Here is a 16,227-nt window from a genome sequence, read left to right on the forward strand (position 1 = left end):
TTAAGGAGCTAATGGACATCTGCAGGTAATTAACCATACTCTAAACGGTAAATATTTTATTGGGGAGACAGTGTGGTCTAGTGGCTAGATCACAGGACTGGAATTGGGCAAATCCCTATTCTGTTGCTAACTTGCTGTTAACTTGGATATGTCCCTTAGATTCTGTTTCTTCATTTTCCCTTGTGCAGAACACCTTGTACGTTGCTTTAATCTGTTTAGATGAAAACAGCTATTGAAATACTAACTAGTATTTATTTATTTTTTTATAGTTTTGCCAAACTGCAAAAAAAATTAAAAAAAAAATTAAATTGAATGAGTGTTCATTTAATAACATGATATAGTGATTCCAGAAAGTTAATTTGGGTCCCAATCCTACCGACATTTAAATGTGGATATCTTTTCACACCCATGCTTAAGTGCTTGCAAGATTTGGGCCACAGCTTGTAAAGTGGTCAGTCTTAAAACTTTCTACTTTCTCAGGAAACACATTTTGCTTTAACATTTATTATAGGATGTTTGATACATTTTTGTATTTTATAATCAGTTATAAAAATTAAAAGCTTCCTTTATATTTTCTGAAATTTATTTCAATAAAGAATTTTTTAAAGTTACAATCTAAAGGGTTTTAGTGGTGAAATGTTGCAAATTACGATGAAATCCACAATTCCACCTTTCTTCCATGTTTTCTTAAACACTTATATTAAAACAAACTTCCAACAATTTGATACTTGTTTAGGTATCTGGCCAGCTTTATTTCTAAAACCTAGCAAATACAATAAGAAATTAAGCAAAAATCACAAATCAAACACCAGAGGCATGGATGAAATTACAATATAGAGATGTGGTCCTGGGGGGGAACACTTTGGTTTCAAAATACTTAAGTGTTATACATGTGTATTTGTATATGAATATTTATTTGGATCCTTTTGTCTTTTGTAGCTGGTCTGGGGAGAACAGGAACATTGATAGCCTGTTACATAATGAAACACTATAGGTTCACACATGCTGAAGTCATTGCTTGGATTAGAATATGTCGGCCAGGCTCTATTATAGGACCCCAGCAGCACTTTTTGGATGAGTGAGTATAGCATCTTTTGTTACTGTAGGGGGTCTACTGCTTCTAACCATCTCTATTTTTAACTATTTGTAGTATCTACTAAATCTTATTTATCTAATCTCATAGGGTTTTGTGTTGCCACTCATCATCACCTTAGTGCTTGAATATCTTCCACATAAAATAAGTAGCAATTGTGACATCTCTATGGAATCTCTGGCACTTTTCCCTTATTGGAGTTAAAACTCTCCTGGATTCTGGGTTTGATTATTTTGGGAGGGTGGGAGTCTAGCAGTTGAAAGGGGTGTCCATGTTGGAGGCTAAGCCTGTTATTATCCAAGGAAGATGAATTGGGGGGTGGGGGTGAAGTATGTGATAATGTATTTAAAGATGGTATCTTAATGCATATGCACAAGCATCTTTAATTCTGGCATTTCCTGATTTGTGAGTGCTTGACTTTGGACTCTGAATGTTCTTTTAATGACTATGCATGTAATATCTTAGGCTTTTTAAAAAAGCAAACTGAAAAAACAAATTCTGTAACATGGCATTATATTGACAAATACATAGGTCATCATCAGGGTTGGAATCTTTAGATCGACCTCACAGCCCTCTGCCACTTGAACTAATGAAGTAACTGATAGCAGTAGTATGTTGTCACCCTTCATGTAAGCTAGCATTGGAGGTGGGAATAGGACACTTTGTCATTGAATTTCACAGATATTTGCTGACAGCAGAGGCATGGTACATACAACTCAGGATTCTTCGGTTCCTTTCCAGGCTCTGAAGGGAAGTGAGGTCTGGTGACCACAGACTCTTCTGCCTGTTTACTTACACACACACACACACACACACACCAGCTTAAGGTCCTATCCAACACAAAATGCATTTTAAGATGACAACTGTAAATGTGCATCATTATGGGAAAAATCTAACAGAGGATGTAGTGTCTTGCTAGGCATTGTCTAAATATGTAGTAAGAGTCAGTCCCTGATCGATAGTGCTTACAATCTAAATAGACTAAACACATTTAGGAAGGTAGTAGTATTCCATTTCCAAAATGGGAAGCTGAGGCACAGAGACATAGATGCTGATTTCCTGTGGGGTGCTCGACCCCCAGCTCCATCCCAGACCCTGCTCCTTCTCCCAAGGCCCTGCTCCACCCTTGTTCTGCTCCCTCTCCCAAGGGCGCCCCATAGACAACTGGTGCCTCGCCATACTGGGGGGAGCTCCTGTGACCGGGCACATGTCGACCCCCACGGCAGCCCCTGTGGGAGGCAGGGGCACTCTGTCCTCCCTCTGCACCTGCCCCCCCTCCGCCCCCCAGCACATTCCTGGCAGGAGGGAGCTCAGGCAGGGAGTGGGAGGGAATGTTTCTAATGCCAGCCCCTCCTGGTTGCTGCTCTGCGGCTGCTGGGGACCATGGATGAGCAAGCTGGAAACGTGCCAGGGAGAGGGTGTTATCCAGGGTTCTTTCAGCCCAAAGCGCTTGGTAACTTTACTCTGTGCGAGGTGGTGTCAGAAAATAAATCAGGGGAGACACGGCCATCCGACTGATAGATGACTGGCACAAACAGGACAACACGAGTGCTTTCACTTAAGGCTAAACTTTACTTAGTCTCAAGCACTTACACACGTCCGCAACAGATTAGTAAAACACCCCCAACCCTTGATAATTACCATTGCTGAGTGTGGCTCTCAAGTGACACAGTGGCAGGCTTCTGGTGGCCAAATCTTCCATCTGCTGGTGGGGACCACAAGATGTATCCAGAGGGAGAGTCCAAAAAGAATCCAGTTGCTGTATCTCAAACTTTCCCCCCTTATTTATACATTAAGGGACATGTCATTCTATTACTAAAGAAAACTTGTTAAGTAAGCAGTTTCAATGGTCAAGCAAGAGGTTTCTTCTGATTATTGATTAACCAGGTGTGGGTTTTTCCAGAGTTTGCAGCCTTGAGACCCTAATAGACATTCCTGGGGCACATCCTGCTCTTTTAAAATGCATGCATCAACAACTTCAACACAATTCTTATCAGGAAGGACGTGTGGTCAAGCTGCCCATTCTGTGGCACCCAAACCCCTTCCCCTCCTGCCTTGGTCAAGCTGAGGGCTTGGCTATACTGGCACTTTATACCGCAATAAAGCCTCCCAGAGTGCTCTACCTTACTCCCTGTCCACACTGGCAAGGTACATAGAGCGCTCTGACTCCCTGGCTAGAGCGCTCCTGGTACTACACCTCCACAAGAGGGATAACAGCTGTTGCGTATTGGCTGAGATGCCCCCGTGTGAACAAGGAGTTACATTACAGTGCACTGATTGACCTCCGGAAACGTCCCATAATCCCCTTAAGTCAAGTGGCTTCTCCTCTTTGTTGTGAAATCAGCTGAGGAATGCAGAAGTGCCTTTTCAGAGCTCTGTTTCAGACAGAAGCTGCTTATCTGCAACGGGGCAAAGCAAACGTTTGCTGAGTGAGAGAGAAGCAGGGGGGCTAGGGGGATCTGAACTTACAAGATAGCGTGCTGGCACACACTCTCTCCCCCCACATACAAACAACACACTCCACCCCACCCTCATTTGAAAAGCACATTGCAGCCACTTGAAGACTGGGATAGCTGCCCATAATCCACCGCTCCCAATGCTGCTGCAAATGCCGTAAATGTGGCCATGCCAGTGCGCTTGCAGCTGTCAGTGTGGACAGACTGCAGCACTTTCCCTAGTGCGCTCTACAAAGGCTGGTTTAACCCAAAGCGCTCTACAGCTGCAAGTGTAGCCAAGCCCTGAGACTGCTGAATAGGCTGCTTTTAACAATAAGCCATAGTGGTTTCAGGCACTTTATTGGTTTGCCAAAATCTCCCTGTACAAGGGGGGCTCTGGCTCACTCGGCCCCGGTTCCTGGCACCCAAGCCCAGGCAGGGAGCAAAAGCTGCCTTCCCAGTCAGGCTGAGCAGACTTGCTCATACAGCCACCAATGCCAGCCCGCTACACTGCAAAGCAGCATCCCAGCAGCCGGAAGGGCTGGCTGGTCCTGCCCTGTCTGCTCCTGGACCCCCACCCCTTCCACTCCCTGGCATCTGGGGCATGCATTGCCCAGCCCCTCCCCCTTCCCTACTTCTTCCTGACTCCCGCACACACCACCGCCAAACAGTTGATTGGGGTAGGCAGGAGGCACTGGGGGGTGAGAGGGAGGAGCTGATTGGTGGGAGACACTGGGAGGGGAGGGAGGAAAGAAGGAGGGGAGGAGCCTACCCACTATTAATTTTCTGTGGGTGCTCCAGCCCCAGAGCACCCACAGAGTCGGCACCTATGCACAGAGATTAAAAAATGACTAGTCCAAGCTCACACAAGAGAAACCTGCACCAAAACTGTGAATTGAGGATTCATACCTTTTTTAGTATTGTTTGAGAAATGTATTGTTCTGGAGTACTGTAAGTGTATTGTTTGAGAAATAATTAACTTCATCAAGATTGATTATAAAATGGAAATAAGAAACCTTAAAGCACATACATGTCTTGTTTCAGAAGCTTCTAAAGGATAATAGAACAGTGATGGCCAAAGTGCTTAAAAAATGCTTGAGTGTAGTGTTGCTTAGCAATACCCAAAGCATCTTTGATGTATTCAGGTTCAAATAAAGCCTAGAGCTGTGGCAGATTGAGATTTTGACCTGAGAAAAAGAAATGTTACTTTATTATCTTCTACCTTAAGTTTGGTACCAATGCCTGGATTTGGGTCACAAACCCATATATTTAGTGTCTGATTAATAATACCTTTTATGTAAAAATAATTTTATATATAATAATTTAACAAACATTGGCACCGCCACAGGACTCATTGACTATCTAGGCTGATGCCCCTGACTGTCAGCTTTCTCCTGGCAATAGGACAGAGGGTTGTCTGGAGAAGTTAGTGAAAGCGCTGAATTCACTACTTCCTGGCATGCACCAGCCACTCCATCTGCCTCCTCCACTCTGTACATCTCACTCATGCCTTGATTTAGTTAGGGCCAAAGGTGCTCCCCTCGTTTCCTCCACCCCAAAGGGAGCAACAGCCTAGTCTGTATTCAGCAGCTCCCTCTGGGCAGGGGCCCTCTCCCTGGGGCTTTGTATGTGTTTTCATAGATTGTACTAAACTAACATGTTACTCAGAGTATTAGTATTCACTCAATTGGACCTACATGCTATGACATGACTCTGTGTTCAGCAGCACTCCAGTGTGGCAAATTGCAAATTTTCCTGTAAAACTCAGGGAAGTTTTAAAATGGAATTATAAAAATGAGTAACACAACAAACACAGTTAATATTTTTTTAATCTTTCTCTACATTTTTTCAGGTTTTTGTGCTGTAGGTTTTTGTATTGGTTACACAAAACTTAATTGTAGAAGTTGTTAGAACAGAGCTCAAGGTTTTACTACCTGGATACAGTTAAGCCTTTTGACACCTGGAAAATGTAGAAGGTGGTTTGGGATTGTGCTTTTGTTAAAATGTGAAACAGTGAAATAGGTAACAGTTTTGATATTTTAAATATCCTTAGTGTACAGAGTGAACAACACATAAAGATAAATGGAGCAACTCATGCTTGTCTTAAGAGTTACGACTGCGGGCTATAAGCAGCAGAAGAGAACAATGTGCAAATCAATGCAGAATTGTTTTCATCTGGAAAGTTATCTTTCCCAAACATGAGCGCTAGAAACACACACACACTCTCTCTCTCTCATATAAAAACAAATCCCGAAGGAGGCCCTCTTATAAATGATGTTAAACTTCATGAACAACATGATCTCTGGTTTCTGTTCTACTTGTTATTGGAGCAATGGCAGTATTCCTCTTTGACCAAAAGAGTGTGTTTACGCTACAGCTCCATCTCCTATATTGACTGTTTTTGTTTTTAAAATTCCCATCATGTTCTTCTGAGTTAACTTGGTTGACATCAGCAGCTGTGTAATCTCAGATCATTCTTTAAGTATACTGGATATTGACTTTCCTCGCTCTGTATAGGAACACTTTTTCAACTACCTAATCCTGCGGTATTTACTGATTATCTGACCTCCCAGTGGGAGCTTTTCTTTGAGGCAATGCATGCAGATAATCCAATCTCTTTTTGGTTTATTGCTACAGTTGTCACACTTTTTTCCCACTTAACAGGAGCTATATTATCTTATACTTCTAATGGGAAAAGAAGGCTAATAGAGAAGATTTGAGAAATAGATTATTGTTCCCGTTAAAAACTAAATTGGGGCTAAAAAGATTTATTCTTAGAGAGATGTATGTGTTATGCTCCCACATTTATGATTATTTGGAGCCAAAAGAGAGAGATCACTTCTCTCAGGTAATTAGTTCACACATGCTGGCAAACATGCAAATATTTACTATGTGTGGTAATAAAGCATGTATTCAGTGCATCTATCAGGAGGGTACAAATTCCTCATGCTAAACCAGTCAACTAAGCTTTCGTTCTTTTCTGCCACAGTCCTATAAAATCATATTGTTTGAAATTATTTTAAATTGTATTGATATAGGCCTGTCTTGACCACTGACTTTATTGCTATGCTATATTCATCTTTTAAGCTTATACAAAGGAATATATGGTTATGAGGAATGAAAGGTTTCCAGTTCACTTATGCATATGCTTTTGTGATGGTCACTCATCTTTGGGTTTTAGGTAATGGTTTTCATGTTTAAAATAAAAATCTGTTTAATTTCTTTGAGGAAAATGGAGTAGGTAGGAGGAAATGCATTGCTTCTGTTTGCCACTGGTTTTCACAGCAGCAAAGTGTCAATAAAATCAACTTGATAGTAATTTTGTGAAAACTGTTTACCATACTCTGTGCCACAGTGTACTATATTGGTGAGAGGAGTGATCTTTCAAATGATCTATACCACCACTTTTATTAGGATATGTAAGTTTGCTTTAAAAATTTAGAGCTAGTGGACTGCACTAAAAACTGTGTGTTCCAACCTCTGCTTTATATGTAACATACTTTGAATGAAGAGAGTAAAGAATATCACTGTAACAGGGCACATGCTTACATTCCAATAAGCTTGTTACAGTCCTTGGGCCCTGTAAGCAGAGACCTGGGGCTGGAAAGGTACTGGAAGGTGGCTCTGTACACCTGCCAGGAAGAAGGCTTGAAATAGGGGACACCTACAGGGAGCAGGAGCTGGCTGGGGAAGGCTGTGAAGAAGGGCTGTAAAGACTTTAAAGCCCTAGAGACAAGGGCTAAGACAAGACCCTGGTGGGTGGTGAGACTGGTTGCTTTTTTGTTGTTGTTTTGCATTTTATGTATAAAGACCTGGGAAGAGAACAGAGGCAGAACTGTTTGAAGCATGATTTCTTCCCTAGCTAGCAGAACAGTCCTTCCGCTTACAACCACGCTTGATAATAGATTTCCAGATCTTGTAAAGAAAAAGTAAATTTCTGCTGCACAGCTTCTGTCCTCATTCATCACTAATGGGTAATCCCTCTGACCTGTACAGTTTAGACACAATTCAGTGTTGTTGCTGGAGGTTCCAGCAACTAAGCCCCACCATTCAATTCTGGCAGCAAAAGAAATTGGCAGTTCAGTTTTTTTCCATAACTTTAACTTTTATTCATTTTCATGCAGTAGCCACTTCATTTCAGCTTCTAGCTCCTCCCACTCGCTCTCCTGAGTTGAAGGATCACTGGAGCATTGATGCTCTAGTCCTCTGGTTCCTCCAGTGCAGCAGCACCTCTTAGCAAGCTCCCTCTGCCCCCACCACAGTAGCAAAGAAACCCTGCACTCATTGAGCCAAGTCTGAGATGCTATATTTATAAGGTGTTTTTTCAGGAGCCTCACAGGATGAGCCATGCCCAGCTTCTACAAGCCACTGACCCTCACTCTGCCAGAACATGGTGCTTTGAATCAGATTGGCATGCCCTCTCCTCTCTCCCTCCTTCTACAACCCCCAAACCACAACTCTGCTGTGGGAAGGCTCATTGAGGAGCATGAGATTTTCCAAGGAGAGGAGAACACTCCCAGCCTGCTCAGGAATAAATCTTGCAAATCCCAGAGGCTTCAGATCCAAAAATAGAAAAGCAAGCGTAGTCCTTGTAAGGCATCATTTCATTTTGTTAATGAGCAAGTGGAATAAATATCAGGGTTTATACCCATTCTTCTTTGCCTTTACACCCAGATGTAGAGTTTGCTGGGACTTTTCTGTTCTCTGTAAAGTTCCTTCACTGTGCTTGGTATTCGTCCCATCTTCACTGCAGCATCTGTAGGCATGCAGAAAAGCCTGTTGCTCCTGTGAAGCCCTACCTCAGGCTGCAACATAATAGGTATTGTGCCTTTCTAGCTTTTAGCCCATGAACCCTGACTCTCCCAAGGAAAGGGTCTCAGATTTCAGACAGCAGTGGAATAAAAATTGTGCCAGTTTCTTGTTTACTGCCTGCAGACCCTCACTTTGACAGGGAAAGGGAATCAATCTGAAGAGTAGCAAGAGGTGTCTCGCTGTCCCTCCCCATCTTCATGAGCTGGCGCCACATTAGATAAGAAGGAGCACTTTAGGTAGTCTGTACCTACAGCAGAGGAATGTTCCATATGCAGCTACACCATCATAGGATTACAGGGATGTAAGAGATAAATCCCTTCCCATGTTCAAACTGGCTCCTGTTTTTCTGAGTAAAGCCTTGATTGGTACTAGGTTTCTTCTGAAGTACTCATATCTGCTGGCCACCCTGGGGAAGCAAACATGTGTCCTTTCTTGGTCTTTCTAACAGATTATTCCCATAATCAAGGCATTTGTCCCCCCAAAAAAACCCTGCATGACTGTCACAGGACAGGAAACCACTAGCTCTCTAGTTCGTCAATATTAATTATAATAAAATATCTATTTCCCCCTTCAATCATAATTTGGTACAGGGGTTTCCACATGTACCATCTTTGAGGACATTGTAATATCCAAATGGGGACTTTTAGTTTAACATTTGCTTTTAGCCAAAATATTACAAAAAAATAGAAATTGCATAAGTTTTAGGAGCCTAACATTGGCAGAGCAGTAGCCCTATCAATTAAAAGATGTCACGCCCTCAGAAAGAGGACTTCCATCCAAAAAATCCCATAAACCATAAGGGTGAGGAAGACTGGCAACAATTTAAGCTCTGAAATTTCTATGCATTCAGACCAAAAATATTCCCTATACTTAGTAAGGAACATCTGTTTGGTGGCAAGCAAGTGGTTTATTGTCTAGGGGTAGGATCCTTGCTTTCAGTGTGAAAATTTTCAGGTTCACATTCTAGTCAGATCCTTGTAGCAGCATGCAGACTATTCTTTTTTGCATTTTTTTCTGAGTTTTGAAGTCATGTATGGCAAACGCAGTGGCTCCAAAATCAGTAGTTACAAAGAATAACTTTACCACCATTGTAAAGATTTGCAAAAATCTAAAACTTAATTGCATCAGTCACTTCCTGACAGTGGTCATCCTTACCAGTTATCTCTAGCAGCTAGGATTGCTGGCACTATGCATTGATATTATTCCCTGAACAGGACTTCACAGAATGTTCCTCCAGAAAGTCCTTTTGAGAGCATAGAACCACTTGTATGCAATACAAAAATAAGCATAATTCAAGGTACATATCTGAATGTCCCCTTTTAGGCAGGTAAATACAGACAGTATGCCGAAAGCCAACCCAGTTTTCACTCTGAGTGTTTGCATGCTCATTGTGGAAACAAGCCACACAAAATGGGGAGCGTACGTGAAAGATTAGATGATCCTGGGGTTATCCCTCACTTGGGAAGCATCCAGCTCTCTCTCCAGCTCTGACCCTCTACTATACAAATTTCCAAAATCTCAGTCTACCACATAGTTTTACTTCATTTTGACAGCTCTATCAATTGCACGCTGAGCAAAAATATAAGAATACCCATACAAGATTGATCACGATGGTACATTGAGTCCAGTGTTCTGTCTGACAGTAGCCAGAGCTGCTTCAGAAGAAGGTGCATCAAACCCTGTAGTGGGTTTTGTGGAATAACTTTCCCACAGGGGAAGTTTTGTCTACCCTCCTGTGGGTTAGAAATTAGCTTGTGCCCTGAAACCTGAATCCCTTCTGAAATCAGTGAATAACCAGAGGTCAGACCTTTTCTGAGGTAATGGAAATAATGCTGAAGGCAGAGAAGAATCTGCTTTCTTTAAACATAGAGAGATGAAGTCTCCTCCTTCTAGACCACCACTTGCCTAAAAGGCAGTTGTTTGGACTTGCTAGGCAGCCAAAGAACCTCCATTGCATGTGCAACGAAAGACCAGACCTCTTAAAGCAAGGATCTCCTTAGTCCAGACCTGGAGCACTCACCATTAGCAGCCTGGGTATTGAAGGAAAAGTGTAGTTAAGCAGTTCTCCATTAACCTCATTGATACATTTTGGACTCAAGACAGAACTCAACTAGGAAAAAGCATTGGTCTTGTCAGATTCAGTTTCTGGTATGAGGACAAACAATTTCTTTGGGGCAGGGATGGTCTCTGTTATATTTTTACAGTGCCCAGAACAACTGGAACAAGCCTGTAGATGTTTGTTGCACAGATTTAACAATCACAAAGTTTACCACATCAGAGACACTAGAGTTTCCCCAGGATAGTTGGTCTCACCAGAGAAAAGTAGGTAATAGCCCTACCAGCATTCTTTATGCAGGTATATTGCAGTCTCCAACTGATGTTGAGATTAAACAATAACAGATTAGACAAGCCTGTGGGTGGCCTTTCTAGTTGCCATCACAAGAATCCATACTCTTTTTGTCATGGAAAAAAGATTATTCTTATAGCTCCAGAAACCTTTCTGCCCAAGGTAGGATCCTCTTACCACAATTCCTTTGAAGTAGCTGTCATATGAATTTGTTCCAGTTCTCTGCACTTCTTTTGCACAAATAGGCATTCCTAGGGCTCTAAAGATATATCTCAAGCATTTTTATGGGAAGAAACTGTCTGAGCCTTACCTGAGGAAGAAAGTCAAAGGTTTCCATTCCTCTGCAGCAGGCATCCTTTGGTAGGATGTTGCTACTGTGTTCCCAAATAGTTCCTTAAATTACAGAGCTTTTGCTTTATATTGGGAGTTTAATTTTTGCTTATTCTGCTATAATGATTAACACTCTTGCTTATCTACCCCACACCTGCCCTCCACACTTCTGTGAATCATTCATTGTTCACTACTTCCCATTTGTTATGAATGAGGGGAGAACCTATACAGCAGTATGAGAAATTTTTCTTACCTGATCATTTTCTTTCATAAGAGCTTCCATCTTCATTCAACCACCTTGGATGTCAGCTAAATGACTAAAACACAATTTGTAACAAAGTGAATATTTTCTCTAAAGGGAGACTTAGAAATTATATTAACAGGCAATTACATTTTAAGTTGTTGTCTTAATGCTAATATTCAGATCCTGGAGTGTTTCTGTAGCTTTGGGAAAATTCTTTCTTCTGGTAGCCTGAGTTGAACCATGGGGCTTAGTCTTTGTGCCTGCAAATTCCACAGGAGAGAGGCATTACCCATTTGTTGTGAATAAGGAGAGACATTCCGAACAGGAATGTGTTACTGAAAATTCTCTCATTCATCTCTCTACTCTCCATTATTACTACTACTGTGAAACACAGTAGTGTGTATAGGCTGCAAACTGTGCTAGGCAGTTGTGCATACACACAACAAAAACAGTTTTTGTTCTAAAGAACTTCCAGTTTAATCTATCTCCAGGTTGCAAGCTCACCCGTCCCATAAATGGGTGTCACAGTGAATAAAAGCTACTATTTTTTTCTCCCATGCATCTAAAAATTATCTACCCATTCCTGCAGCTTGGTTCTCTTTACCTTAGTACTATACTTTCCGCAATCTCCTGCATAACTCAGCTATGGTTTTGCTACTTATGATTAATCCACATCTCCCAAACTTGCCAGTAATATCACACACAACACCCCGTTGTCATGTATTGTGTGCATGGCTTTAACATATTGTTCCAAAATGACTGAGTTCTGCAGTATGTTGTTTTTTTTCTGATTCAGATAAGCTTCTTTTTAAACAAAATCCTAAAGTATTTTGGAGCAAAGAACAGCTGGAAAATATATATTTGATGCAAAAAACCACACAGGGATTCATATCTGTTCGGACTCTTTTATTTACCACCGAAGAAGAAATGTATCCATTTACTATACGATGCATTTATGAGGCTATATAAAAGAAAAAATATTCTCAGTTGATGGTTTTGGCATGTTTCTCTCACTGGTTTTGTCTGCATGTAAATTTGTGGTTGATACTGATTGGTTTTGGTTTAATATTAAATAGGAAGCAAGCAGCATTGTGGATCCAAGGAGACTTCTGCCGATCTAAACAGAAACAACGATCAGCTGATGATGGAACTGTGAATAAAATTATTTCTGGCTTGGATGACCTTTCAATCAGTGGGAGTTTTAGTAAAGTACAAAACTTGGATCAATGTGTGGAGGTAAGCATTCACTGGAAGAATCATACACCAACAGGGAGAGCCCATAACTTTTAATAATGAACTATACACAATTTTAGTGTTTTTTCCCATAATATAGTGCCTGTTATAAAAATCACATATGAATGCAAGAAGAAAATAAATCCTTTTAAACATATACATACTAAATGAAGACAGTAAAAATAAAAAGAATGAAGAATGTCCTCGGTGTATACTAATAATAATGAAAAAGAAGAGCAGAAAACAGCCAAAATGATAAAACAGCCATCAGTGATGGAAAAAGTAGAATTTAAAATGAATGTAGATTCTGAGGAAAATATGTTTGAGCAACATGAATATTTATGATAAACAATACAAAAGTAAAACTTAAAGCTTATTTATTATCTGTTTCAAAAAGTAAATTCAAGGTTAGCATCTTGATAGGACAGGATGAGAATAGCTATATTGGTAAATGTGTTGGCACAAAGAACATGGTAGCTACCTAATAGTTAGTATTTTGAGGAAAGAAAAAGAGCTAAACAAAATAACCAAACCGTGGCCACTACCCACTGAAATGGGAAATGACATGCCTTGTGTGACTCTTTGGCAACTCCATTGATTCAGTCATCTTGGTTTTCCAGCCAGTTCTATTGAAACCTAGAATTTGTTCCAGTTTCAATATACCGGTAATTCTAGATTTATCCTATGTCCTAGGCTGTCCCAATAGAGCTTTTTGCTGCAAGGTCGCACTTCATTGTCTCCCCCAATCACTTGGGTAGCTGCAGTTCTCATCTCCACTGGCTGATTTTCAAGTACTTAGCAAGAAGTGTAAGTGAATCGCCTTTGTGATGAGAATCACAAAAAGTACACAGAGCTGTGGAGACATTTCCTCTTTGATCAGCTATCCTTAGGGTAGCAAAATAGGCATTAAACATCTCAGTCTTCTTGATGTCGTCAGGTATTAGCTCTCCTTCCAGCTAAGCAGAGGACCCACACTTTCCCTCATATTTCTCTTGCTTTTAGTGTATTTAGAGAACTTCTTTTCCTTGCCTTTTATGTCCCTTACTAGGTTTAAATCATTTTGTCCCTACGTGCTTGTGCTATTCATTTGTACTCCTCAGCAATGTATCCGTTTCCACTTTTTGTAGGATTCCTTTTTGATTTTTCAGGTCATTTCATTGCTCCCGATCTTGCTATTCTTCCTGTCTTTCCTTTGTATCAGGATATTTTGCTGCTGCACCTTTAATATTGTCTCTTTCAGAAACTGTCAGCTCTCCTGAGCTCCTTTTTATCTTTTGAGAAAGGGCCACTCTGAGTATACAACAATGATATATTCTGTATTCTATTCTGGCAACTATTTGTGTCCAGTTGTAATTGTTTGTTGTTTAGGATCTTTTTAAGATTCTAAAAGTCTAGTTTTCTCGGAGAGTGCACTTCTTGCTTTCTGCTGCAGCTTTTAGGATCAACTGGGTTGATGTTGTAGTCTAACTGGAACTGATCATGTAGTTGTCAGACCATTCTTAATTAAGAGCTTTTTTTGCTGGAGGAATTCATTCCTTCTACTAGTTCCCTAAAGCCAGTGTTTGCTGTCCTTTTGGGAGTAGTTTCAGGACCTACTTGTTCACACAACCTTTGATCAACCATCTTGGCAAGTTCATAGTTTAAAAACTCTGACTATTTGTGTATTGGAGTCTTGTTACAGAGTTCATATGCTAAGAAATATCACATAATTAAAATGAAAAAAAATTGTAAAATACTGTCCCCATCACAATTTTTCATCTTTGCTAACCTCCAGCACTTTGTCTGTTTCTGATGGTTGTGACTTCATCCAGTTAAAGAATACAGACCTAGAAATGGAAAGAGCTTATGGTTGTCTCAGATTTTGTTTGCATATGTTGTAGACATTCACTTTTAACAGATATGTTTACAATTTTTTTCAGAAAAAAATCTTTGCCAGTTTCTTTACTAGCTCATCTTAATTGATGCAGATATGGAAGCAATGAGACACACACCAGAGTATGGTTACATGCAGAGGCCACAGCTTTATTAAACTATTAACCAATGAGGAAGCACTCCTCGAAATATCCAACTGGGCTGTTCCAGAGTCAAATTTAACTGGGTACCAGTGACCCTGGGTTTTACAAACCTGAAGATGGAGATTATGGCAATGTCCCCTTTATACCTTCAGGCCTGCCCAGGGGACCCTGGCATGAAGCCAGAGTCCCAACCAATTTCCCTCATCCATACTGGAGGTAGGAAAGCTGAAGATGGGGAGCCCCCACGCTGCATGAGACATGGAACCAGGCATACCGCCTCATGCAGTGTGATGTTTGGGACCTGTACTCAAGCAGCCCATTGGGTTACTGGGACCTTGCATTGGGTCTTTTTCTTAACCCAGCCACGGTACTGGAATCCACCAGAATTGCAACAAGTGTAATGTAAACCAGACTCTGGGATGTTGGATGGAAGGTGAAACGGTCTACATAGTAATTTACCAATTTTTGCTATGTGGGAAACAGCTCTTCCAGACCTCAAATAAAATTTGGTGATCAGCATAGCCCTCAGCATCATAAGAGGTATACCATGTCATGTAAGGTGGGAAGGGGTGGCATTGAAACAAAGCAAAAATGGCTACCAGCCAGCAAATGGGCAGAAACAAATCCCTCCATTTTTTTTCTCCCTAGTCCTTGCAGGTAGTAACCAATCAATGACCCCAGTCATCTATGGCAGCTGGAGCATGTGGGACAGGTGTAGAGCCCAGACTTGGTTAGAAATCAGGTAGATTGGATCTTAGACACCAAAGCATTAACCCAGTCACCTGCGTTATCCACAGAATAGTTAAATTTCTTCAGTATTTCCTTGCTGTAAATATTTCTTTATTGAAATAATTATAAAAGGAGTATTGATTCCTGCTTTGCTCAGCCAGATTTGTTTTACAGTGTTCCATTTTCAACCTTTTTTTCCCAAAGATTTTTAATTTTGATGTAAAAATAAAATAAAATTCTAAATCAAATTATGTAGGTGGTGTTTTGGGTGGAAGGAATTTTCACTTCTGTATTAAATTAGAAAAACAAATCTATTTGGATATTTTTGAGTTGTAAGAGTTATTTTTAAACAATAAAGAGAATTTATTTTTGGGATGCTGTTCTTTCTATAATGTAAATTGGTTTAGGTTTCTTTAAAAACTTGGTTATGATAGTACATAATTAAGTTGCTTTTTTACTGTATTTTTAAGGAGTTAAATTACTGAAGTATAGGATCAGGTAATTTAGATTCCCCCTCCTTTCCTCACTCCTTCCCCCCTCCATAAATATTTATAAGAATTCTTGCAGTGTTAGATTAAAAGTGCTTCAAAAGCTATGCATTTATCTGGCTAAGGACCATTAAAAATGGAAACTATGTCTAAGTAGCCATTCAGCATAATATAGTCAGTCCAATTTAAATGGAAAATCCCATGGTAGGTATTCTTCATGAGAGCTATATTCAGAGATTGTATCAGAGAACAGTGAGAAGAGGCATTAATCTGCGGTGAAGATGGACATGTGCTGTTTGTATGACTGCTGTTACCAAGTTCTCTTGAAAATCATAATTATTGATGGTCTCTGCCACAACTTTAGAATAGAGCAAACTCTCTGGGAACTTGGAACCATCCACACTTTTTCGTCTCTTGTTTAGAATGTCACCTCATTATTATAGTGTGAAATTTCCATATTTTTTCCTATTAAAATTGTAGCTTAAGGCACTTGAATCTTTA

At 40.5% G+C, this 16,227-nt stretch overlaps 1 protein-coding gene across 4 annotated transcripts in view; it reads left to right on the forward strand.

Moving 5' to 3' along the window:
- CDC14A (cell division cycle 14A) overlaps positions 1-16,227 on the forward strand; it is a 129,490-nt gene that overhangs the window by 81,354 nt on the left and 31,909 nt on the right. For all 4 annotated transcript variants that reach the window (XM_039483548.1, XM_039483546.1, XM_039483547.1 and 1 more), the window contains 2 exons: positions 940-1,078; positions 12,338-12,497. In XM_039483548.1, the coding sequence (XP_039339482.1) occupies positions 940-1,078; positions 12,338-12,497 (299 nt within the window). The remainder of the gene's footprint in view (positions 1-939; positions 1,079-12,337; positions 12,498-16,227) is intronic.

This window comes from Mauremys reevesii, linkage group 8 (assembly GCF_016161935.1).
Source record: "Mauremys reevesii isolate NIE-2019 linkage group 8, ASM1616193v1, whole genome shotgun sequence".
Lineage (NCBI taxonomy): Eukaryota > Metazoa > Chordata > Testudines > Geoemydidae > Mauremys > Mauremys reevesii.